General features: G+C 40.3%; 1 protein-coding gene across 1 annotated transcript in view; it reads left to right on the forward strand.

The window, feature by feature from the left end:
* LOC107578868 (serine/threonine-protein kinase WNK2-like) overlaps positions 1–19,868 on the forward strand; it is a 28,183-nt gene extending 8,315 nt beyond the window's left edge. The window contains exons 3-30 of the mRNA XM_016264806.1: positions 980–1,152; positions 3,814–4,034; positions 4,387–4,544; positions 5,113–5,201; positions 5,638–5,857; positions 7,400–7,679; positions 8,036–8,520; positions 8,702–9,811; positions 10,991–11,125; positions 11,249–11,287; positions 11,542–11,620; positions 11,824–11,912; positions 12,118–12,552; positions 12,770–13,042; positions 13,135–13,175; positions 13,390–13,552; positions 13,630–13,746; positions 13,956–14,126; positions 14,234–14,285; positions 14,405–14,605; positions 15,824–16,677; positions 16,929–16,986; positions 17,057–17,124; positions 17,341–17,924; positions 18,048–18,298; positions 18,410–18,622; positions 19,045–19,143; positions 19,611–19,868. Coding sequence (XP_016120292.1) covers positions 980–1,152; positions 3,814–4,034; positions 4,387–4,544; positions 5,113–5,201; positions 5,638–5,857; positions 7,400–7,679; positions 8,036–8,520; positions 8,702–9,811; positions 10,991–11,125; positions 11,249–11,287; positions 11,542–11,620; positions 11,824–11,912; positions 12,118–12,552; positions 12,770–13,042; positions 13,135–13,175; positions 13,390–13,552; positions 13,630–13,746; positions 13,956–14,126; positions 14,234–14,285; positions 14,405–14,605; positions 15,824–16,677; positions 16,929–16,986; positions 17,057–17,124; positions 17,341–17,924; positions 18,048–18,298; positions 18,410–18,622; positions 19,045–19,143; positions 19,611–19,690 — 6,738 coding nt within the window. The 3' untranslated portion in view covers positions 19,691–19,868. The remainder of the gene's footprint in view (positions 1–979; positions 1,153–3,813; positions 4,035–4,386; positions 4,545–5,112; positions 5,202–5,637; positions 5,858–7,399; positions 7,680–8,035; positions 8,521–8,701; positions 9,812–10,990; positions 11,126–11,248; positions 11,288–11,541; positions 11,621–11,823; positions 11,913–12,117; positions 12,553–12,769; positions 13,043–13,134; positions 13,176–13,389; positions 13,553–13,629; positions 13,747–13,955; positions 14,127–14,233; positions 14,286–14,404; positions 14,606–15,823; positions 16,678–16,928; positions 16,987–17,056; positions 17,125–17,340; positions 17,925–18,047; positions 18,299–18,409; positions 18,623–19,044; positions 19,144–19,610) is intronic.
* Positions 19,869–26,506: the final 6,638 nt, after the last annotated feature.

Below are 26,506 nucleotides of genomic sequence, written 5' to 3' on the forward strand. Positions count from 1 at the left end.
TAACAGGTGAAAATTTAACTGAAAATGGCCCGAGTGTACGGAGAGGGATTGTGTATGAGGTAGATGTAAATAGCCAGCAAACGTCAAATTGGTAAGTTTTCCCTAGACTTTAGTGGAGTCAGCAGTTCGCTTGACAGTAAATAAGGATCTAATCCTAAAGTGTCTATTTTTTTATACCATTGTTTTCCGTTGTTGTTTAAGTGTTATTTTGGTTTCTGATCACCAAGGAGAGGCTACGCAAGGTCCTAAAGATGGCGGCCGCAACAAAATAGTCACGTGATTGAAACCCATGAATACCGATTAAAGAGACTTCAGTTTTATGTTGATTCAGTTCTATTCAGTTTATCAGACAAACCCCAATACAAAATGTTAGGGTGAGTTTTTATTTTTTTTTAATTATACGGTTTATTTTAATTATGTTTTCTGCTTTGTACTGCATATCAAAGGGCTTCAATATGTTAATCACACATCCCTCTCTTTGAGGGGTATGCATATTTTGCCTTTCACATTGCATCAATATGCTTTCATAACTGTAGTTTAGTTTTTTTTTTAATCTCTTATCTGCCTTTGATCTTCTTGACCTTAGTCATATCATGTTCAGAGATATTGTCCTCACCCCCACGACCACACAAAAACAAAAATACAATAAAACAGATATATTGTCTATCCATAGAAAGATATTACAGCGAATGTGTGCTTTAAATCAGTAAAGACTGACCTAAATGTCTTTAGAATGCATGTCATCCACTGGTCAATAGATATTTTATAGAGCTATCTTTTTCCTGTAAGGAGGATAATTGAGTTTTCCCAACAGTGTGGCAGTTTGGTAAATTCAGTTCAGTACATCTCTTACATATCTTGTTACCATATGTATGTTTATCAATCTATCTCTCTTTCCACCTGTCTTTCTGTCTCTCACTTTTCTCCTGGCATGTGCCTGGCACCTAAAAAAATCAATGCTGACCCCTTGCCATCTCAGGATCGTAAGCTGTCCAAAGCGGAACGTCAGAGGTTTAAGGAGGAAGCAGAAATGCTAAAAGGTCTTCAGCATCCAAACATTGTGCGCTTCTATGACTTTTGGGAATCTCCTCTAAAGGGGAAGAAGTGCATTGTTTTAGTCACTGAACTGATGACGTCTGGAACACTGAAAACGTGAGTCAAATAAAACAAAGACATGTAGCAACTGATGCTAACACACCAGGGTTAGCATCTTAGTTGGTTTGAGTTGCTAGCTGTGGGACACCAAGGAATGTAATCTGCCCTATTACAACTTGCATTACTTTGCACAAAACCCAATTTTGTCTACAATATAACATTTAGATCACATATTGAAATTTGTGAAGACAATGATCTCCAACCCTGTTTCTGTTATTATGTAGATATCTGAAGCGATTCAAGGTCACTGCTGTGTGTGTGCACTTTGGATGGGTTAAATGCAGAGCACTAATTCCTAGTATGGGTCACCATACTTGGCCACATGTCACATATAAATGCCTCATACATTCAAGTAAATGCATGGGTAATTTTGCAAAATGTGTTAAATATTTTATCTACACTTATTGTTTAACTGCTGCTTACTGGCTGTAAATGCATGGTTTTGTAAATACATTTTCCTCATGCCAACTTGGTCAAGCTAGTTATTTAATGGACTTTAAAATTGCTTTCATAATAATGAGATGTTTATAGATTTGTGAAGTCATGTTATTTATGTATTATAATCTATATAATTAAAATGAAAGTAAATGTTTTGTCTAGGTAACATTATTAATTTGAAATGAAATATTAATGAACAGTACAGTAGATACAGAAATGCAACTGTGCCAAGTCTGGCGTGCTGCGTAACGGGCCAAGTCCGGCTTGAATGCAGCAGTGTCGGCAAGTTACAAATCTGAAAGTGAGTACGCAAGCATCCAGGCCGGGTGCTGCAGATGAATCCGGGCCGATGGACAAGTCTCTAACAGGTGAAAATTTAACTGAAAATGGCCCGAGTGTACGGAGAGGGATTGTGTATGAGGTAGATGTAAATAGCCAGCAAACGTCAAATTGGTAAGTTTTCCCTAGACTTTAGTGGAGTCAGCAGTTCGCTTGACAGTAAATAAGGATCTAATCCTAAAGTGTCTATTTTTTTATACCATTGTTTTCCGTTGTTGTTTAAGTGTTATTTTGGTTTCTGATCACCAAGGAGAGGCTACGCAAGGTCCTAAAGATGGCGGCCGCAACAAAATAGTCACGTGATTGAAACCCATGAATACCGATTAAAGAGACTTCAGTTTTATGTTGATTCAGTTCTATTCAGTTTATCAGACAAACCCCAATACAAAATGTTAGGGTGAGTTTTTATTTTTTTTTAATTATACGGTTTATTTTAATTATGTTTTCTGCTTTGTACTGCATATCAAAGGGCTTCAATATGTTAATCACACATCCCTCTCTTTGAGGGGTATGCATATTTTGCCTTTCACATTGCATCAATATGCTTTCATAACTGTAGTTTAGTTTTTTTTTTAATCTCTTATCTGCCTTTGATCTTCTTGACCTTAGTCATATCATGTTCAGAGATATTGTCCTCACCCCCACGACCACACAAAAACAAAAATACAATAAAACAGATATATTGTCTATCCATAGAAAGATATTACAGCGGTTGCATCAATATGCTTTCATAACTGTAGTTTAGTTTTTTTTTTTTATCTCTTATCTGCCTTTGATCTTCTTGACCTTAGTCATATCATGTTCAGAGATATTGTCTTTTATGTTGATTCAGTTCTATTCAGTTTATCAGACAAACCCCAATACAAAATGTTAGGGTGAGTTTTTATTTTTTTTTAATTATACGGTTTATTTTAATTATGTTTTCTGCTTTGTACTGCATATCAAAGGGCTTCAATATGTTAATCACACATCCCTCTCTTTGAGGGGTATGCATATTTTGCCTTTCACGTTGCATCAATATGCTTTCATAACTGTAGTTTAGTTTTTTTTTTTTATCTCTTATCTGCCTTTGATCTTCTTGACCTTAGTCATATCATGTTCAGAGATATTGTCCTCACCCCCACGACCACACAAAAACAAAAATACAATAAAACAGATATATTGTCTATCCATAGAAAGATATTACAGCGAATGTGTGCTTTAAATCAGTAAAGACTGACCTAAATGTCTTTAGAATGCATGTCATCCACTGGTCAATAGATATTTTATAGAGCTATCTTTTTCCTGTAAGGAGGATAATTGAGTTTTCCCAACAGTGTGGCAGTTTGGTAAATTCAGTTCAGTACATCTCTTACATATCTTGTTACCATATGTATGTTTATCAATCTATCTCTCTTTCCACCTGTCTTTCTGTCTCTCACTTTTCTCCTGGCATGTGCCTGGCACCTAAAAAAATCAATGCTGACCCCTTGCCATCTCAGGATCGTAAGCTGTCCAAAGCGGAACGTCAGAGGTTTAAGGAGGAAGCAGAAATGCTAAAAGGTCTTCAGCATCCAAACATTGTGCGCTTCTATGACTTTTGGGAATCTCCTCTAAAGGGGAAGAAGTGCATTGTTTTAGTCACTGAACTGATGACGTCTGGAACACTGAAAACGTGAGTCAAATAAAACAAAGACATGTAGCAACTGATGCTAACACACCAGGGTTAGCATCTTAGTTGGTTTGAGTTGCTAGCTGTGGGACACCAAGGAATGTAATCTGCCCTATTACAACTTGCATTACTTTGCACAAAACCCAATTTTGTCTACAATATAACATTTAGATCACATATTGAAATTTGTGAAGACAATGATCTCCAACCCTGTTTCTGTTATTATGTAGATATCTGAAGCGATTCAAGGTGATGAAACCAAAAGTTTTACGAAGCTGGTGCAGACAGATCTTAAAAGGTCTTCACTTTCTCCATACGAGGACCCCTCCCATCATCCATCGGGACCTGAAGTGTGACAACATCTTCATCACTGGTCCTACAGGCTCCGTCAAGATTGGAGATCTTGGCCTGGCCACTCTAAAAAGAGCTTCCTTCGCCAAAAGTGTAATCGGTAATAGTCGGGAGAGTGACAGGGTTTTGAGATTTATCAGATTAGGCTACATTGAATACAACATTTAAATAGCCTGTTTAGATTATGTGGACCAGGGATCCTCAAATCTGGCCCACGAGATCCACTTTCCTGCAGAGTTTAGCTCTAACCCTAATCAAACACACCTGAGCATGCTAATCAATGTCTTCAGGATCATTAGAAAATCACAGGTATGTGAGTTTAATCAGGGTTGGAGCTAAACTCTGCAGTGCATTGGCCCTCCAGGGCAAGACTTGAGGAACCCTGATGTAGACTGTAGCTTACATCCATGTAGTTATTGATTTTTTCCCTTCTTGGTTTCTTCCTATTTTAGGCACGCCAGAGTTTATGGCCCCTGAGATGTATGAGGAGCACTATGATGAAGCAGTAGATGTGTATGCATTTGGGATGTGTATGCTAGAAATGGCTACCTCTGAGTATCCATACTCAGAGTGCCAAAATGCAGCACAAATCTATCGCAAAGTTACTAGCGTAAGTACTCAAAGTACTCTTCACCAACCGTCATACATTTTTTTTAGAATGTAATATTACTTGAGTGAAAAAATACACTATCATGTCTAACATAGAAGGTATTATCCATGAAACATGTTGCATAATGCATTTATTTAGAAATTGTCCCATTCAGTTGTGAATGGCAGAATGTATTTTACATATGATTTACGTAGAAAATAATTCTGCTCATTGGTAGACCTATGTCAGGGGTGGCGAACGTTGGTCCTGGAGAGCTGCCCTGCAGAGTTTTGCTTCAACCCTAATCAAACACACCTGAACAAGCTAATCAAGGCCTGAAGGGTTACTAGGAAGCTACAGGCAGGTGAGTTTTTATTGGAGCTGAACTCTGCAGGACTGCGGCTCTCCAGGACCGGAGTTCGTCACCCCTGATCTATGTTATGTTTTGTAATTGCAGTCAGATACAAAGGAAAACTTTGAAACTTTTTTTTTTTTTGCTGTAAAATTTCCTTTTAATGTCCATTCGCAAGGGGTTTCAATGAAAATGTATGTGGGTGTGTGTTGGGTTCCTTTTTAATTCACTGCACAGGGTGTGAAGCCAGCCAGTTTCAGTAAGGTGACCATGCCTGAAATAAAAGAAATCATTGGAGAGTGTATCTGCCATCACTGGGAGGAAAGGTGAGTCCATCAGCTGATGTGTCTCCTGTCACATAACCATAAAGGTCAAAAAGCCTATGCTCCTGTCAGATGTAGCATGTCGTTTGATCAGATGACCTTTTCTTGGAAGGCTGCAGCTTTATTTATCTAATATGTTTTACAGTAATTTGCTTTTGCAGTAATTTGAACCTTGCTAACGACATGTATTCTGATTCTGATTGTGTACTGCATGCATGGATCATCAAACAGTCAAATAACTTACCATTATTACCAACTTACCATTTGCTACAGCAACATAATAGCATTGTTCATAGTCCTTCAGATGTCAGACTTGTTTTTTAAAACATCTTCTGCACATCTTGTCTTGTCCATTTGAATGCCTTACATATGGGTTGCTATAGCACCATCATATTTTTTAGGTCTTTACAAACCAAATTTCGTCTTCCTCTTCTAAAAGGTACTCTATAAAGGACTTACTAAATCATGCGTTCTTTGCGGAGGACACTGGAGTGAGAGTAGAGCTGGCAGAAGAGGATGACGGCAAGAAGTCTTCCATTGCTTTAAGGCTTTGGGTTGAAGACCAGAAGAAACTTAAAGGGAAGTATAAAGACAGTGGTGCTATCGAGTTCACCTTTGACCTGGACACAGAAGTTCCGGAAACAGTTGCCCAGGAAATGGTAAACAAACATGATTTTTAGAAATGCAACATTTTAAGATGCATACATAGCAGTGGCGTGCGGTGGTGTTTTAAAATGAGGAGGCAGTTATACACACACACACACACACACACATATATATATATATGTCCCTGTTACACTTAATGTTGTCACATTTTCCTGGTTCGATAAATATTGCATAAAAAAAGAGAACAAATGTAATTCCATTTTGTATTTTATGAATATAATTTTATTTATTTTATTTATTATACAATATTTTGGAAACAATTTACAATGTTTCATTAGTTAACTACTTTAGTTAACATTAACTAAGAATAAACAATAGCCTACTTCTACAGCATTTATTAATCTTAGTTAATATTAATTTCAACATTTACTAATGCACTATTAAAATCAAAAGTTGTGTTTGTTAACACTAGTTTATGCACTGTGAACTAACATGAACTAACAATGAACAACAGTATTTGTATTAACTAATGTAAACAAAAATTAATAAATACGGTAATAAATTTTCATTGTTTGTTCACGTTAGTTAACACATTAAATGACACCTTATTGTAAAATGTTACCAATATGTTTTATTTGTGAACTGATGTTCAGCTGTTCTTTTTAATAGTCAACTTATTTCGGGTCATCATCATAAAAGCTCTGTAAACACTACCACAGACACAAAGATATATCTTTCATTTCATCACGCTGAATGCTCCCTAAAAACTGACACAGTCATTATGTTTTCAGACCATTTCAAGTTTTATTTTGACACAAAGTAGTGGTATCTAAGCGGGAGAGTTGTTTACTTACTTTATAATTAGTCAGTGATGCCATTTTCTTCATTCAGGCCGAGAGCTCGCACGAAAACAAGAGGCGGGATTTATCGCATGAACCAATCACATTCAATCATAACCGATCATATCCAATTATAGCGTGATGGAGACATTGCCTCCTCTCACATTACTTTCCCCCATTCATTCTCTTTTACCCCCCAGTAAACAAATGGCACGCTAAGGGGTCTCTGTTGTACTGGTGTAAGTCTATGGACTGAAGGGAGGCAAGCCTCCTCTGTAGGATTTATCGCATGAACCAATCACATTCAATCATAACCGATCATATCCAATTATAGCGTGATGGAGACATTGCCTCCTCTCACATTACTTTCCCCCATTCATTCTCTTTTACCCCCCAGTAAACAAATGGCACGCTAAGGGGTCTCTGTTGTACTGGTGTAAGTCTATGGACTGAAGGGAGGCAAGCCTCCTCTGTAAATTTACCTGCGGGTGTCGCTATTGGACAGTGTTACTTTATAAAAACGAGTGACTTTTATACTTTTAATGCCATATGTAGTAATATTTGCGATTTTATGTTTGTAATATTGATTATTTTGTCATCCAATTTTTTGAGGAGACACTGCCTCCCTCACCTCCTCGGAGGGAACGCCACCCTGATACATAGATATGAGTTGGATACTCATAGTTTGGAATACTTTCAATAATTCAAGAAGTAATAGTCACTATTTAAGAGTTGTTCAATTATCTATTCTGGCAGGTGGACTCTGGCTTCTTTTTAGAGATCGATGTGAAGATTGTGGGTAAGTCTATCCGTGACCGTGTGTCTCTAATAAAGTGGAGAAGACAGCGGAGTGCCTCAGCCAGTAATGGAAAGACAGAAGAGAGAAGCACCAAGACTCAGGCACAAAATCTCCTTCCGGTGCCCTCCACAGGGCCACCAGTGGGTGGACCACCCAGTCTTCCATCTGAAACGGAGCTACAGACTGAAGCAGTCAGCCTGATTTGCAGTGCCCCAACAAGTACTACTACAGCTACACGTGAGAGACATCTACATATATATGTATAGTTGACACTGTGGTACTTCATTCTTCAAATATATCCATACAAAAGATGGAAAGACCAATACAATATTGTGTTTCTTTTTTAAAGTACGTTTTAAATCAGTCATTATATGAATGGGTCTGAGATTAATAACGATATCCACAGAACCAATAATATGTTGTAATATCCACAGAACCAAGAAATTTATTTCACCTGATTATATTTAACTTGATTATATTATGTTAATTATTTGGTTTAATTGTTTTGTATAACTTAATGCAGGTATACAACAATTTCCCTTACTTCAACAACTTGAATATGTACTTTGTGTTGTTTGTCCCAACTAATGCAGCAGACAGCAGTGCAGGCTCAACAATGGTAACAGGCACTTCGGGCAACCAAGACAGCACATCTCAGCAATCCCTATCTGAGTCCATTTCCACTGCCCAAAGGGTCTTAAGCCCTCCAGCACAGCTTCTGGCTCACTTGCCAGAAAGTGCCCAACAGCCGTCTACTGCACACCTGCCTCTGGGGACTCAACAACAACCTGCTCTACAAATACCCCAAGGTGTCCCACAACAAATCATTGGTCAGTTACTCCACGGGACCCAGCAACAACCTAGTCCTCAGCAACCCCAGGGAGCCCAACAACAGCCTAGTGCTCCCATGCACCAGGCTGCACAAGCACAGGCCCATGTTTTGATGCCACAAGCACCCCAGCAACAACCCACCGTTCAGCTGCACCAGCAATATCAGCAGTCAACTCATCAGCTACATCAAGGGGCTTTTCAGCAATCTTCTGTACACCTGCATCAGAGCGCCTACCAGCAATCACCTGTAAGTTTGTATTTAAATTCACCATATCATTGCAGTCGAGCTTTACTTTGTTGGAAAACTCCAAGACCACCATCTTTATTCCCATTCTTTTCTTCCCTTAGAACTGTTTTTTTAATGTTATGATGACTGTCTACATTTAAAAACTTTGTTTTTTTTCCTCAAACTGTGGCTGAATGAGCAGCGACATGGCAGTATTTCTGGTGACTCCCAAAGAACTATGCTGTTCTCTGATAACTTGACGGGGACCAGGCGTAGCAGCACCTCATTTCTCGACACATTACGGAGGAGGACTGAATTAAAAAATTTGTTAGAACAGCTGCATCATCAGGCTTATAGTTATCACAAACCTGAAGCAAGCTATAAGGATGAAATGGAACAGTTGTTGTCTACAAGTTCCCTCATAGGTTCTTCATCATTCACAAATGAAGATCAGGCACCAAATAATGTTTCTGAAGACACCGGAGCTGAATATAGTTCAGAGGAGGTGAAAATTAATTCTCAGGCCCAGACAATGTCATTCAGTAGGAGGAACTCTGATGTCCACCCGCATTACTGCCAGGCTTGTATGGCAATGTTACTGGCTGTAAGGTCAGGGGGTCGAGAGTCTCTCGGTCATGCCTCTTCACCCTCTTCCTCCCCCATCCATCAAAACATGCCACCTATTTCCTCATTAAAACTATCGTTCCCACCTGATCTAGCTCATCCAGACTCCAGCTCACCAATTTATATGACCCCACAGTCTCCATATATGTCTACGCTGCCTCCAAAGCAAGTTTCTGTTACTAAGAACATACCAAGTTCAATACCAGTTCAAGTCACCCCACCTTCTCCGGTCCATAAAAGCCATTCTCCTTCACAGATTCCTGTGACCGCTCTACCTAACAAAATGTCATCACTAAGCCACACCACTGCGTTTACCCCTCTCTATGTATCTATACCTTCACCGGTTCACACATCTTCCAGGCACATGTCCATATCTTCACCAGTCGATCCACCCTCCTCACTCAGGTCGTCCTCTCCAGTGTCCCCTATCACTGGACCACATTCTTCTAATTTGAGAGACAGCTCAGATTTGTCTCACCTCCATCGCTGTCTACATCAGATCATCAATCGGCGAACCAGTTCCCCAGTGCTGATTGACAGGGCACAAGCTGGAGATGGCTACAGTGATGCTAGTGTTAGGTTCCTTGTACCTCAGGTCCAAAGCGTAGGCTCTTTGTACGTACCCCTGTCACATCAGGAAACTGGGTCTTTTTCTGTGCAGGACAGTGAAGTTGGATCAGGTCTTGTGGTAGGTGAAAAATAAAACATAGTAGCTATGACCCCAGCAAGGAATTCTAGAACAAACATTCACTTTTGGCTCACCTATACTTTCCAAGCTTCTTCTTTACCTTCTTCCATACGTATTTAGGTATTGCTCCCAAATTCCAATTCCTTCTAGTTGTATTCCTATATAGCATTAAAGAGAAAAATTTTACTTTGTTTTTGGAACTAAACTGAATGTATTTTCTCTAATCACTGCTATTTCTAAAAAAAAAAGAGAAATAGGACTGTCTTCAGGGGACTATTATGTCCTTTTGAAGGACATAATAGTCTTATGGCGCTTTTCCACTTCATGGTACAGCACGGTACGGTTCACTTTTGGGGGGTTTTCCACTGGGTACAGTACCTGGTACCTTTTTCAGTACCACCTCGGTTGAGGTTCCAAGTGAACCGTACCGTTACCAAAACGTGACGTGTAAACTCTGCTGATCACTGATTGGCTGGAGAATCATCACTACCTGCGTCACTGAACTTGTGACACAAGACACAACAGAACCGCTAGATTTAAATCAGCACAGCCAGCGAAGGATCAAACGCAAGTTTTGATCAAGCGCAACTTTTTTTAACAACCAAAAAATGGCTGTTTCGTTGTCTGTTGAGGAAGTACAGATGTTCCTCTCATTAACAGCAGAGGAGCGGGTCCAGCGAGAGCTTGATGGAGCGACATGGAATGAAAAAGTTTTTCAGGAGTCGCGGCAGTAGAGGCGGCGCAACTATAATGACATGTGAATAATCCCGCCTACTCTAAAGCGGTACTAAACTGCAGTGGAAACGCAAACCGAACCGTGCTGAGCCGAATCGTACCACGCAGTGGAAAAGCGCCATTAGCAGACTGCTAGAAGGCACAGAAAGCTGACTGAACAATAAATGGCTTCTGCTGCAACACTGGAAAATATCGCTGTCACCTTGTATGTAGTCTCCTTTAGAGCAACATCCCCTGTGTGTAGAGCAAATCACTGCTCTGATGTTTGATATCTCGCATTTTGTTCTTTTGTTCCCTGTCAGTAGCCGATAATTTACCTGTCACATCAAACCATGTGCTGCTAGACTTGCTATTTTACTATAATCTTGAAGAACTGCTTTTGGCTGTGTGCTTAATTGCAAATGTTCCTGTATTAAAATTTGTGTTTGTGCATGTGTTTCTCAGCCTTCCGCACAATTGGTTCCATCTAAGACCATCTCTGCTCCAGCTACTCCTGTACCACATACTCGTCCACAGAGCATTCCTGCCTCTGCCCTCTTGGCACAGCAAAACCAGACAACTGTACCACTAGCACAGGAGGTAAGGCTGCTATAGGTTTGACCTCCCTTAAATGAGGATGGATGTATTCCTGTGTCTTAGCAAAATGATAGGTTAATAGTTTAATTTAGTCTTTGTTCTTCCTTGTGTTTGTATTTCTCTCAGTTTCATCTCTATTTCCATCCTGAAGCTTTCCCGCCTCAGGTAGACTCAGTCTGTATAAACAACATCAGTCTTTTTTAAAATGTTCTGGAAATTTTGGGATTTCAGTTTCAGTCATGCCGTAAATTTGATCAGTTTATTGAAAGTCCACTAAACAAGGAATAAATTCCATTTTATTACTGACTTTGATAAAGATGTGATAGGCAGCATAATTCATGGGAGCTGTGGATTAAGTGTTCTTTAAATTAGTTTTCATTTTAAAATCAATTATTTTTTTCTCTCTTTGTCTTTCCCAGACTTTATCAACATTTCAGCCCCCAGTGCAGCCATCTTCAGATCCTCAGTCCATTCCACAGCATCTATTACAGTCAGCATCTTCAACACTGACTTTGATAAAGATGTGATAGGCAGCATAATTCATGGGAGCTGTGGATTAAGTGTTCTTTAAATTAGTTTTCATTTTAAAATCAATTATTTTTTCTCTCTTTGTCTTTCCCAGACTTTATCAACATTTCAGCCCCCAGTGCAGCCATCTTCAGATCCTCAGTCCATTCCACAGCATCTATTACAGTCAGCATCTTCAATGCTCAGCACCACTAGCATTCCTTCACAACCACAGCTAAATGTTCAGACATCCCTTCTCCAGCCTCTACAAATTGCCACACAGGTCAGTTCCTGAACCCTGTAACTAGGCCTATGTGTGCAACAGCTTTTCTCAGATACCAGAACAAGTACATTCTTTAGGCAAGTTTGAAATGTGTTCAACATTAGATGGCAGAAGTTGAGGGATTTTCTTAATTCTACATGCAAAAATGTAGCTTTCTAGCTTACCTCTGGCTGTTTACATTTTTATCTTGCTCTTTAATCTTTAGTTTCCTTCGACATATCCTCTTTTGCCAGAAGGGGGCACATCTGCAGGGACAGAGTCAATACCTTTCTCCTCAGTCTCTTACTCTTCTCACTACCCCACAAATGCTCCTCCTGTATCTTCCCCCTACTACTCGGCAAGCCCTATTACTGCTCCTCTTCCCATACTACCAATGCAGAATGTACCCTGCATGCTAGGAGAAGGAACACCTGTGTCCACCCCTCTGAATGTTCCTACCCCTATACCTCTCCTGGCTATGGCCCTGTCCCCACCCATGCTTCCTCCAGAGGAACATCTGCAGCAGATATACTCCCCAGTTCCACCACCAGAAGGTGCCCTTTTCCAAACTCAACCCCAACCAACACAGCCCTTCCTTCCCATCCCTAATCCAGCCTCCCTCTTCCAGCAAGACCTATCTATTCCTGAACCTTTTACAGAGGTAAATGATGTGGTTTCTTTCTTGCTTAATGCAAGGATTGTTTTTCATGTGGTGAATGTGTATCATAGTAATGGCAGTACATTAATCAGGATTGGTGCAGTAGTGCCTTGTCATAGTAATCAATGATACAGGATAATTAGTATTATTCTGTGAGCCTTACAATTGAGGTCAAGGCTTCTGTCGCACAGTGAAACACAATAATGTTTTTCTTCAACAGGAGTACCCTCGCCATGAGGAAATGCAGATCCTGGCCCCAGCTCACACCATTGTGTCACAGATCCAGTCTCCTCCACAGGACAGGCAGTCAGAGCCAAACTTTACCACTGCCCAAGCCCCACCAGAGACCATGGAGCCTCCTCTGCAGCCTGCTGGCATACAGACAGGATATGCTGTTCCTGAGAGCACTGGCAAGCAAATGGCAGACACCACTTCAATGCCTATTCCTCCTGCACCAGAGCCCAGCCCATTTCAGCCCAGCACTGAGGCAACAGTAGGCATAAAGCCTCCCTTATATGATTATAATATGTATTCTTAAAACAAAGTACCACATGGATCACTGAAATAATAATGTTTTCCTTACAGGCACCTGTATATATTCCATTCCATAGTTATGTATGTGACAGGTAGGTAGATGTTATTATTCCCTGAAAAACTTATGGAAATTGCATATCTGATTGAATGCAAACATCATGTGATTTTTTTTATTTTATTTACTTTATTTACAATGGGTCTACTTGTAGCGGCAGATACAACCCAATGCATTAAAACAATATAAATCATCTCAAATTGTCTCCTAGCAAGTTTTTTTCTTCAGGTTATTCTGTCTTGTTTGTTTAGCCTAAACCAAGATGCAGGTTCTGGTAAAGAAATGAGTGACAGCTATGAGGGACCCACTGGTGGAGGAAAGGGTGATGGCAAACCTAGAAAGCACCACCGCAAATCTGCTCGTACGCGCTCACGCCAGGAAAAAATTAACAAGCCAAAGCTAAGCATGCTAAATGTGAGGATAAAATATTTCTTCTTTTTAAATATAACTGTTTTTTGCAGTTACCTCCTAACGTGATGTTGTACTTCCAGGTTAGTAAAACAGGTGACAAGATGGTGGAATGTCAGCTGGAGACACACAATCATAAAATGGTAACTTTCAAATTTGACCTAGATGGAGACGCACCTGAAGAAATAGCCACTTATATGGTGAGATTAAGGTTCTGCGCTGACTTTCAGAACATTACAAAACAATATTGTTCTGCTTAAGATTTGAAATTAAAATGTAAATGTGTATAGTCTACCATCAGTTTAGTGATTCGGCTGAAACATAACGCTGTTTAATCCTATTACCCTTTTACATACAGTTTCTTTTCTGTGCAGCTTTGTAGATTTTGTTTCTCTCATTTGTGTATCAGGTAGAAAATGGTTTCATTCTACCAATAGAAAAGGAAATTTTTATAGATCAACTTAAAGACATTGTTGACAAGGCAGAGGACATTCTAAGCGAGGACATGGACGGAGAGAAGACATCAGACCTTGGGACAAGTCATTTGCAAGGACAAACTCCTAGGGATCAAGGGGGAGAGGTAATACAGGAAGTCAGAATCTGACATCTCAAATTTGTAATGTGTGGGTGAAAATTCACTAAAATGACTAAATTGAATGACACTAACAGCCTCCTGTTAATATCCAGGGAATAAAAGGACAGCAACCTGGGGCCCCGCAGCCTGTTTATCAGCAAAATGGTAATCTTTTTGTCCACCTGTAATTGGCAAATTTAAAATTCATGCTCCCCCAAATGTTTGCTGAAGAATGAATGTATCAGTGTTCAAACAGTTAGCATGGGCTCTTGTCCTATGTTCAGTTCTGCACACAGGTAAGAGATGGTTCATCATCTGCCCTGTGGAAGAGGCTCCTGCTGCCAGTCAGGATGCATCCTCAGATGGAGGTCCATCTACACAATCTCCATCCACAACAACAGTAACTGATGGGACAGCTCAGCCTAGTGAGAGTGCATCAGCCCAGCCACCAGAACCCAGCACAGGATCTGCCTCTGCATCAATGGGTAATGTCGGGTTGTGCATAATACAGATACAGAAATATTGGAACAAAGAATAAACTGCTTGTTAGGTATTGTATCACAATTGTATCGGCATGTCCCCAACTCCTAACAAAAAGAGTAAATTGGATGTCTCATAGACTTTTTTAGAATATGTTTTGTTACATTTTACACTTACATTTAGTCATTTAGCAAACGCTTTTATCCAAAGCGACTTACAAATGAGGACAATAGAAACCATCAAAACCAACAAAAGGGGAATAATATGTAAGCACTGTGCCAAGTCTCGGTTAGTCTAACACGGTACAAGTAGTAAGGGTTTATTTTATAATAAATAAAAAGCAAATGATTATATAGTATAGAGAACGCTAGTGTCAGAGGGTCAGTTTTTTTATTAAAAATAAAAGTCAAAAGAATAGAGAACACTAGTATTAGATGGTCATATTTTATGAATACAAAGAAAACAAGTAGATAGAATAGAAAAACAATAGAGAATGCTAGTGTTGGAAGGCAATTTTTATAAAAAGAAAACGGGTAGTTAGAATAGAAATAGAATAGAAAGTGCAAGTGTTACAGGGTCAAGTTGTTTTTTAATAAATAAAAAGAAAACAAGTGAATAAAATAGAAATAGAATAGATAGTGCTAGTGTTAGAGGCTCGAGTGTAGATGGAAGAGATGAGTTTTTAGCCATTTCTTGTAGATCCCCTAAGGACTCAGCTGCTCAGACTGAGTTGGGTAGGTCATTCCACCAGCAGGTAACAGTTAAGGTAAAAGCCTGTGAAAGTGATTTTGTGCCTCTTTGGGATGACACTAAAATGTGCTGTTTACTTGCAGAACGCAAGCTTCTGGAGGACACATAAGTCTGAAGTAATGAATTTAGGTAAAGGGTGCAGAGCCAGTGGTTGTTTTGTAGACAAACATCAATGTCTTAAATTTTATGCGAGCAGCTATTGGTAGCCAGTGCAAATTGATGAACAGAGGTGTGACATGCTCTCTTTTTGGCTCATTAAAGACTAATCTTGCAGCCGCATTCTGGGATTAGTTGTAGAGATAGATAGAACTGGCTGTAAGCACTGCAATAGTCCAGCCTGGACAGAACAAGAGATTGAACAAGAAGTTGTGTAGCATGTTCCGAAAGAAAAGGCCTTCATAATGTCGAGTAAGATTGCGTTGAAGGTGATGATTCCTAAGATTTTGTTTTGTTTGTTTGCTTTCATTCCACAGATTCAGAAGCCTGTGCCACAGCACCTCCATCTGGAGGAAGTGATCCTTATGGGGTTTGGAGCCCCCTTTCTATGACCACTACTGATCCTCTGTCTTTGGGTGCTCTTTCCCAAGCTCCCCCTGCCCCACAAGCTGCTGTAATGCCAGTGCAGCCTGCTTCCCATTCAGAGGAGGGGCCACAATTGGGCTCCGCCCAGGTCAGTGTGCAACAATCCCAGCCATGCATGGAACCTCAAAGCTCTCTTTTTGTGGATGAGACCCAGAGTGGCAGATTAGGCTCAGTTTCCCCCATGCACACTGCTCAGCAGATGGCTGAAATTGCATGTGCTGTCTCCATGGTGGAGGACGTGCCCTGCTGTCCCTTGGTCATGCCGCTGTCCCTTGAAGTGAGTAGTGGGGCTCAGAGGTCATCCTCTGTGATGCCGCCACCATCAGAAGAGAGTACGTCTGCTCGTGAGCAACTTCACTCCATTACGTCGAGTCGAGTGGAACGTACACCGCAGCCTGTAGTGCTGCAGCAGCCTTTGTCAACTGTGAGTGGAAATAAGGCACCTTCCCTGCCTCAAAGCCCCGCTCCTTCACAGCACCACTTTGTCCCTAGTGAATCAGATGTAGAGGCACGTACCAGAGGAGGGTTTGTAGACAGCACTATTAAGACTCTGGATGAGAAACTGAGGAATTTACTGTATCAAGAGTATGCTCCCATGTACCCATCGGGAAGTGCTGCTGAAACTCCTGGATCTGGCACAGAGTATATCCAGTCTCCACCAGGACCAGAGAGTGCAGTGGGAGGGTCAGGAACCAACACACCTAGTCTTATGGGAGAGGGACGATTCAGAGCAGGAGAGCAGTTGGTATGTTTATACTCTGTCATTTTGACACATTTTTTTTAAATAGTCAAGTTTATTTATTTGTTTTAAATAGATAAAATCTGTTTATTAAAGTGTGAGGAATGGTACCCAAGGACTTACATTTTTATATAAACTCACCCATCACCCTTGTTTTCAGCATGTCTTAAAAACCATTTCGAAGTTAAAGATATTTTGAATTTAGATAGGATTGTGCTTGAATCTCTACCTAAATACATTTGGTTATTGTCTTTTAGCCACAGATTCCAGAGCGTGTGGACAGTTTAAGTGCTCTCAGCGACTCTGCGGTTGGAGGTATGTTCATATTTTTTCTCATGACAGAGGCTCTTAAAAGACAGAAAATTAAAGCCATCTTTCTCCATAGTTACTGTGTCAAGGAGGCATGTGATGCCACACTCTACCTCTTGCTCTGGATCTAGAAGTCGGTATAAGGTACATCATGTACAGCATGCTTCTAATTTCTGCAGGGAAATACAGGTTAATAAATTGTTAATTTCCAGTTTAATAATCTGGGAGCCCACTTCTTGTTAGTACCAAATTAATTTTTTATGAAGTAATGGTTGTATGTTAATGTAATATGTATAATAATTCTTATAATATCAGTATTTTGTATTTTTGTTTTGATTTGATTTCAATTCTCTGTATTAGATGGTGCCTAGCTCCACAGACATACTGTCAGGTCAAGGTCGGAAGCAGCGTAGCCTGAGCAGCACAGCATCTCCAGCACACCCTGGTGGATTTTTGGGAGAATGTGCAATGTATGAAGAGCCGACTGTGTCAGCTACTACTGTCGGCAGGTTCTCAGTGGTCAGCACAGAAGATGAGCTCACACACAGGAAGCACAGCAGCAGATATTCCGCCCCACCTGACTTTTATCTGGATGCCCCACCTCCTCTGACCAAACAAAGCTCGCTGCCAAGGGCACAGACCTCAGTCTCAGCAGATGTCACCGTTCACACCCGTTTCATGTCTTCTGATTCTGGGGCTGAGAGCAGCCCTGCCAAAATGGCCCCCACAACGCCATCCCGTCATGGTAGGTCTGAAAGGAGAGGAAGTGACCTCATGAAAAGGGCAGTGGCTTTTCTGAGGCGCTCTGGCCGCAGTAGTAGTGTGCAAAGCTCTGATTCGCCAAGCAGAAAGGGAGGGGTTTATGGATCCTATGTCAGCAGTGACAATGATTCAGAGATGGAGGACTCAGATATAAAGAGGGAGCTTCAAAGACTAAGAGAAAAGTGAGTTTATCATGTCTATGTTTGTTTTTGATGCAGAGAGGAATATAAAATCAATGAAAAGTAATCAGAGCAATAAATAAAAATGCTTAAGTACACACCATTGCTCGCTTCATCTTTATACAGGCATATGAAGGAGGTAACTGAATTGGAGGCCCACCACCGAGAAGAGATCGAGCTTCTCTACATCAGATTAGGAAAACCACTTCCTCCAGGTCTTTACATCCCGCCCACAGTGCCCCCTGCAGGACGCAAGCGCAGGACCAGCAGACACAAACTAAAAGCTGGCAAATTGCTCAGTCCTCTAGTACAACAGCTGAGAAATGTTGCCTCTAAAACTAGTGACAGCAGCAAACTTAATAATTTAACAAAATCAGGTTAGTTGTAGAGTTAAAATATCACATTCATATATAAGGAAGGCAAATAAAATTATCTTAGCATTTGGGAATCTACCCAAGAGCATCTTGACATGTAATTTTTCTCTTCAGCAGAGGCTGCCCCAAGCTTGAATGGGTCTCCTGCCAGGGCTTCCAACTTGTCCGATGGCAAGGCTTATTCTAGGACCGGGACTCTACCTTGTTCTGTGTCTGTTCCGGTTCAGACCCAACAGCCCTGCTCTCTCAAAGGATCTCTCTCCTCCGACAACATCTACTCTGGTCTACAGGGAGAAGGACCTGGGCCACGCAGCCAGCCTGGCCAAGGTGACTTTTATTCTGATTTCTTAGCATGCACTTTAAGAGAAAATTCCTTATGTCAGTAAAATAAATAATCTGGCTTTATAGCAGATTTTGAATAATTGATTCACCCACCTGTATAGAAATAAACATATTGGATGAAATTGACATTAAAATTAAAACCTTTTAGACATGCACATGCATGGTTTTCTATAAAAAAACTTTTCTGTAAGTCTTTTATATAATTCCCAAATTGAAGTCCCAAATAATTAATAAAATCAATGGGACTTTTACATGGAGGCTTTCACATTAATAAGATTAATTACAGCCAGATTTATTTTTATGAATGCATTTAAAATAATGTAATTTTTCTGTGTGTACCCTTTTGTTCTGGTTGCTTGAGTTAGTGGATCTCACTCTTTCTCTCACCTCTGTACTTCTGTCCACAGGCTGGCGTCCTTCTCCCCAGGCGTCTGCGCAGGTCACCTATAAATCCAGCAGTAAACCACGCGCTAGATTCCTCAGTGGGCCTGTTTCTCTGTCCATCTGTTTGTATTTCTCTCCTTTCTGCCATTCTTCATGTCATATGTTGGGAGCCCCTGCTATCTTTCTCCCACTCTCTTCTCTTTAATCAATTATTTATCTTTTTTGCTTATCAGTATTCATGCATCATCTTTGATCATCCTGTGTTTCCTTCCAATTTTTTTGATTCTTTCTATTCTCTGTTTATCCCTACAAAATGTAATTTTGTTTTATTCAGTTGTCTGTTTTTGAAGGCAATGTTGTTATGCTTCTGGATACTTTCACTAGTTGAGCTTCACAGTATTAATCACACTTAATTCATCCTCACTTAATTTCAGTGTTTTAACATTTTGACTTGTAATCACTTACCTCTAATGAAGTTTTTTTTTTTAGCAGTTGTAACTTAAAAAAGTGAAATGACATGTTCCACTTTGTGTGACTCTTTGTGCAGTGATTTTCTACAGAGAACTAATTTTAACTTTTCTTTTCGTAGGGTCAACACTTAAACGCCTGTGTCTGGGTAAAGAACGTGGCAGCAGTAACTATTGTCTTTTCTTAATTTCTAAACTTTAAATATTCAATTTGCCTAAGCTGAAACCTTGACACTGTTTCTTCCAGCTTTGAGCTGTGATGTTAAAAATCACATTTCACTCTCTGGACATAGTATTGTAACCAACATAATAACATTAGGCCTAAAGCATATTCGACAAGCAAGTTTAACACCAATGCTTCTAACTACACAAGTTCAATTTCTTGAAGAGTTCCAATTCGAAATATGTCAGCTCACAGTTTATAACTTACCTCAAGTTCTCTAAAAGGGCCGATATAGCTCTCTATCACCTCCTTGAGTATTTGTTACTGTACAGTTGAACACACACTTGCTATGCATCACCCAAGCATTTGCGTCTGGATACTTGTCTTGCTTTTGATCCTGTTGAAAAATTACATTTAATTTTCAGTATTAACAGTCCAGTTATAGTTTAATGTTTTTTTTAATATGGTCACGGACACTGTTGTAAGGATGGTTTTCCTACGGTGGTTCAGGCTGTAGGATTGCCGAATGACTAAAGAAACGTTATCAGCACGATGGTATAAAACTGTACATTTCTAGTCTATTACCACCCACTGCCACTTATACCAACGACGGAAATAAGCGCAGTTAGAATAGCTACATATGTGGGAGAGCGTTGCTATTGTGTGACTATTGTATTGCAATAGGTAACACTTTAAGATGAACCTTGAATCAAGACTAGTTAGCACATAATTAATAATTGAAATGGTTTAATAACAATATTTTGTTATCGTTACACTTGAATTGGTTACAAAATAGATGAAGGATGGTAAAGCATAGTTAATTGTACCCAACATGTAAAATATTACCTGAGAGAAAGAGATAGAGAGAGGAAGAAAAAGAGGGAGAGAGGGCAGACAACAGCACATTTGCCTGACTGTACATTTATATTTTATTTCATAAATGTATTCATATATTTTTCACTACTTCCAAGTGATGGCACTAAGAGTTTCAGTGTTTCACCATGCAGAGTGAACATGCCTGAATATTCAACAACGAAATTTCATCATCGATTATTATCTATATTAAATGGAAGGTTTTTTTTTTAGTTCTTGCAGCTTTTGTCAATACCAAGCTGTAATCAATGTAACTTACTGGTGTTTTGTCTTACCTCAAGGTTTACGTGTAACGTTAACAGATGTTATCTTTATTCAGTGTTGAAGAGACGTCCAGTGAATCGCGGTAACTGTTTGTGGTCGTAAATAGACAGAAAGAGAGACAGAAAGACAAATAGTGTCATGCCTGTAACATTACCGCATCAAAACACTGCTTGTTTAACATTTCGACGACGATTTCCATGGAGATCACGAAAAAATGAAGACAATAAAATACCGTGAAAGTTTGGGCAAAACATTTATACTCACCAAATCCATTTTTAATGAGAATGATTTCGACCAAATCAACATCAAATGAGGTAAGTATCAGCCTGAGATTCACCACAGAAAGTATGAATTAAGTTAAAATAATTAAGATATTCGGACACTCTTTCCATTAAAAGGTTAGTTAATCCAAAAATGAAAATTCTGTCATAATTACTCACCCTCATGTCGTTCCAAACCCGCAAGACCTTCGTTCATCTTCTAAGGTATTAGAAGAGACAAATTAAGGTATTTTTTGATGAAATCTGAGAGCTCTCTGACCCTCCATAGACAACAATACAACTGCAATGTTCCCAGACACAGAAACGTACTAGGACATCGATAAAACAGTCCATGTGACATCAGTGGTTCAACTTCAGTTTTGCAAAGCTACGAAAATACTTTTTGTGCGCAAAGAAAACAAAATTAATATAATTTATTCACATTCTTCTCCCCGAGTTAAAGTCTTGCCTTTTTGGAGAGTTCCACGACGCACGCGTGCTTTCCCCAGAAAGTAATCATAATGTAATTTTTTAAAACTTACTTGCAAATGGATGTTACTTCTTGAGGACATGTCCGTCCACAGAACCAGCTGGTATCTCTTACATCTATCTTTGGAAATGTATTTATTTATTTACTTGAAGCCATTTCTAGTAGCATCATTATTATTTTAAAGTTGGTTACTTATTAGATATGATTAAAATTTGTTATCCATTTCTTTTGTATTCCGTTGTTTTACATGGTCTGATTTCTACCATATAAGGGCATTTTGATAACCAGTATTGGCTTTAGTTGTCTGTTTTCCCATTTCTTCACAGATCACCGAGACTAGTTTTGGCCTTCTGTTCTCCCTTGTCAACTTGGCTCCTACAAACAAAGTAAAATTAACAGGCTATAAGCAAAAAGTACAATAACTTTATTTCTCAATTTTCTTGAATCTTCAAGTCATTATTCTCCACCAGTCACTTAATTGAGATCGAAAATGACGCCAAACAAAATGAATACTGTAATCTGTGTGTAAAAAAAGTTCAGTGCAAATTTGTCCATGATTTCATATCGCTTTTAAGATCTTAAACTTAAATAAAATGTATATTTGTTAGTAATTGCAAGATTAGACTCAAGATACCATGTAAATAATTTATCATGTTTGGGGAGAAAGTCCACATTACTATGTACCATGGTTTGTTTTGTTTTCCAAGTACGCTTGACATTCTCTGTGTATTGGACCAAAATAAGCTCTGTCCTAAGAGCCTGTCGTAAGAGCACATTTTGACAATGATACTTGTTCACTTTAATACAGAAACAAGGTATAGATATTTACAGCTTCCACATTAACTCTACGGTCACCAGTCGCTATGCTACGACAATCATCACAACGTGTTGAATCCGTCTCAACAGGTCCATTTTGAAGTCAAGATTTCCAAGGATGCCTTCATCAGCCAGGTTAGAATGCAAGTAAATACACAAACACTATCCAAGGCATTAAAATATTCAAGCGATTGCAAAACTTAACATTTCTCACCCATTCACTATTCTCATGTGAACAACCAGACTTGTCTAATTTAAATTTAACCATTAACAGAAAAAATAAAATACATTTAAATTTTTTACATTAAAATTTAAACATTAATTTTAACTACCCCCATTCTGTCTAATAACCTCAGTCCCTTTTTTTAAAGCTAATAATAACAATCATTTTCACATTAGGACCATAGAGGGGAAGACATATGATGGGGTTGTGAAGGAAAAAGAAGAAGCTCAGCAGCAAGCAATACAGTCAAGCGGTATCTCGAGGACAAAGTGCTGGACTTGTCAGGTACTTGGTATTGTAAAAAGATTATTCCCATAGCTGTAACGGGGCTGACGAGACGTGAGACGTTCGGATCCAAATGCAAAGCTTTAATTGGAGAAGGCATGGCAATAAGACAGGCAGGGTAAACAGTGGCAACCAGGAATATGGCGGGCAAGACACAAGAATAATCCTAGGGCTAACGTGGGTCGACGATAGGCAAACAGAGTCACAGGGGCAAGGCTAAAGGGAGAAGTCCAGGAAAACAGGCGAAGATCAAAACTGAAGGAGACAGGCAAGGCAAAACTAAGCTAAGGCACGACTAGGGCTCTGTAGAGTAGCTATCGCTAAGAGAGTGATAATCGCTAGACAATACTCGGCCGAGGGAAGGGATCAGAGTGAGTGTTAAATAGTGGAGTGATATGAAACAGCTGTGTGCAATCCGTGCTGAGTGCAATCAGTGCAATGCATGATGGGAAATGTAGTCCGGGGTGATGTGCAACAGTGTGTAGTGCGAGAGTCAATGAAATTGGAAGTTCATGGACCGTATTCGTGACAGAGCCCCCCACCCAGGAGTGGCTTCCAGACGCTCAAAAAACCTTTGATTCCGGAGGGCGGTGGAGTGGAGGCGGAACAGGGGGAGGGATGGAGGACCACCTGGAAGTGGAGAGACCAGGCATTGAGGCAGGACTGGCGGAGCAGAGAACCAGGGCGGAACCGGCAGCTCAGGTGGAGCGGAAGACCACCACAGCAAAACAGACCGGACCGAAGATCCCCCTGGCGGAGCAGAAGACCACCAGAACAGGACTGAAGACCACCACGGCGGCGCAGAAGACCACCAGAACCAGACAGTAGGCCACCACGGCGGAACAGAGGACCACCAGAGCCAGACAGTAGACCACCACGGCGGAACAGAGGACCACCAGAGCCAGACAGCAGACCACCACGGTGGAGCCGGCAGAGCAGAAGACCACCACGGTAGAGCAGAAGACCAACACGGCAGAGCAGCGGACCACCACGGCGGAGCAGAAGGAACAGGAAACCCCCCCGGTGAACCACACCGACCAGGAGACCATGGCGGAAACTGTAACAACGAGAGAGCAGAGACAGACAACACAGAGGCAAAACTAAGCTAGGGCTAGGGCTAGGTGAGTGTTAAATAGTGAGGGAGTGATATGAAACAGCTGGGTGCAATCAGTGTAAACAGCTGTGTGCAATCCGTGCTGAGTGCAATCAGTGCAATGCATGATGGGAAATGTAGTCCGGGGTGATGTGCAACAGTGTGTAGTGCGAGAGTCAAGGAAATTGGAAGTTCATGGACCGGATTCGTGACAATAGCTCAAACAGTAGAGCATGGCGCTAGCTTGCAATGCCAAGTTTATTGGTTTGCAACTGATTAAAATAAATGTATACCTTTAATGCAATGTAAGTCGTGTTTGATAAAAGCGTCTTCCAAATTCATAAGTGTATGTAGATAATCATTTATGTTAAGATATTTGTAAATAAGAGTTCAACAAAATATATTTATTTCAGGATTATTAAATATTCTTGTCTCTCTTTCTATTTTGGTGCTGTTGGGAGGACTTTAGAGGACTTTAAAACACCAGTGACGGTGGCTGCTTTTAGTAAAGTGACTGTTACCCTTGAAATGATAACATTAACTTGGAACTTGATTTTGTCCTTTATTCCACTAGTGCAGAACTCACACCGTACACATTTTGGTAGTTGTTGTTGTTTACTTGTAGTTTAGAATTCTTGTACATTTATGTGCATACGTGTGCGGTCAAACTGTAAACACAAAACAGTTCACAATTAATATTTAGCAATGTTTCACATATCACATTTGCATTACGTATTATCACGTGATACAATACGAATTTCTGGAACAATCTCTCACGTCAGACTTGTGTTAAACTTTGTTTACTAACTAAATGCAACATATTGCATGAATAGTTAAACAAGTAACATAAACAAATGTCTACACAAACAGCAAACAAAAGCGTATAATATTAACCATTTAGGCGCAATGGCGCTAATCGCAAATAGCGATCTATATCTTAAAGGGTTTAAGTTTGAGAAGAGAACTGGGTTTGGCTTGAGTAGATCTGAAAGATGCAGCTTGTATGTAATTGAAAATTGCTAACTCTGCTTGCTGGAGCTCACCAACAGTGATGGTGTCAGAAAGATGCACACTTACTTTCTTGCGTAACAAAGCCTTGAGACGCAACAAGATAGCAGTAGCTCTCTTCAAACGATGCCAACTGGAGTATCGTTCCAGTAGTCTGTCCACTGCATTATTCATTGCATGGTTTGGTGTTATGGTAGCTGCATAGACTTCTTTGCCTCGTTTGATCTCTGCTTCGTCCGGCAAGTCATTTATAATAGGCTGAGCAGGCCAATGTTCCTCATTGTGTCTAAGAAATTGTGGACCTGATACCCATCGTTCACTTGCCAAAAGCTCTCTCATAGTCATCCCTCGAGAAACGTCATCCGCTGGGTTAGAGGCAGAATCAATATGTCTCCACTGGCATGATTCTGAGCGTTCATGTATTTTTGATATACGGTTGGCGACAAATGTCTGGAAACGACAATGCTTGTTTTTAATGTACTGAAGTACAATAGTACTGTCCGTCCAAAAGAAAGTCCTTTCAATTGGAATCTCTAAGTGTCGCTTGATATGCTGATCCAGCTCCGTAGCAACAACTGCTGCTAGTAGCTCCAGTCGTGGTATGCTAACTGGCTTGATTGGAGCAAGTCTGGCCTTTGACATCACCAGCCTGCTGGTGTTGCCAATCCTGATATATGAAACAGCACCGTAAGCCAGTTCCCGAAGCATCGGAAAAGTGATGGAGCTGGGTCAGTAACAAACAACTAGTGAATGTTGGTCTAAGGCATCTTGGAATTGTCAGTGCTGACAACAGAGGCAAGTCGTTCAACCATCTGTGCCATTGTGCTGCTACGTCCACTGGTAACTCCTCATCCCAGTCGACTCTCATGCGGCACAACTCTTGAAAGATTGCTTTAGCTTTGAGCACGAAAGGGCTTGCAAATCCTAAAGGATCATAGATGGAACTGGTAGTGCTCAATACTCCTCTCTTTGTTACAGGCTTATCCACTGACTTGACATCAAATGTGAAGCAATCTCTTTCTACATCCCAAAGAACGCCCAGTGTCCGTTCAAATGGCAAATCCTCTTGGTCAAGGTTTACCTCATGTAACGATTTTGCCCAATCATCAGCTGGGATTGATTTCATCACTTCCTTAGAATTGCTTAACCACTTGGTTAATCTAAAGCCTCCACAGGTGAGCAGTTCCCGGAGTTCGGAAGCAAGTTTAATGGCAGCCTCCTCTGTTGGTACTGACTTAAGGCAATCGTCAACATAGACTGTATACTTGTGAAGCAAAGTTGGGTCCTTCTTTAGCCTCTTTCCTAGAAGGTATAATCGATGCTTGACCATCGTGTGGTTATTGGGCAGTCGTGGTGGATATTCTTTGAACGGGATAGGAAGTGTGTAATGACCTTCCTCTTGGATTGCTTGTTTGTTCCATAGGGCCACAACTTGCTCATCGACTACTGACAGCGAGTCATTGTTCACATGCATTGGATCATCCAATTTCCAAAATCTTTCAACAGCTTGTTGTAGAGAATGGTCAGCTTGTATAAAATTGGC

The sequence above is a fragment of the Sinocyclocheilus grahami genome, unplaced genomic scaffold, assembly GCF_001515645.1.
Source record: "Sinocyclocheilus grahami isolate Dianchi unplaced genomic scaffold, SAMN03320097.WGS_v1.1 scaffold3.1, whole genome shotgun sequence".
In the NCBI taxonomy this organism is placed as follows: domain Eukaryota; kingdom Metazoa; phylum Chordata; class Actinopteri; order Cypriniformes; family Cyprinidae; genus Sinocyclocheilus; species Sinocyclocheilus grahami.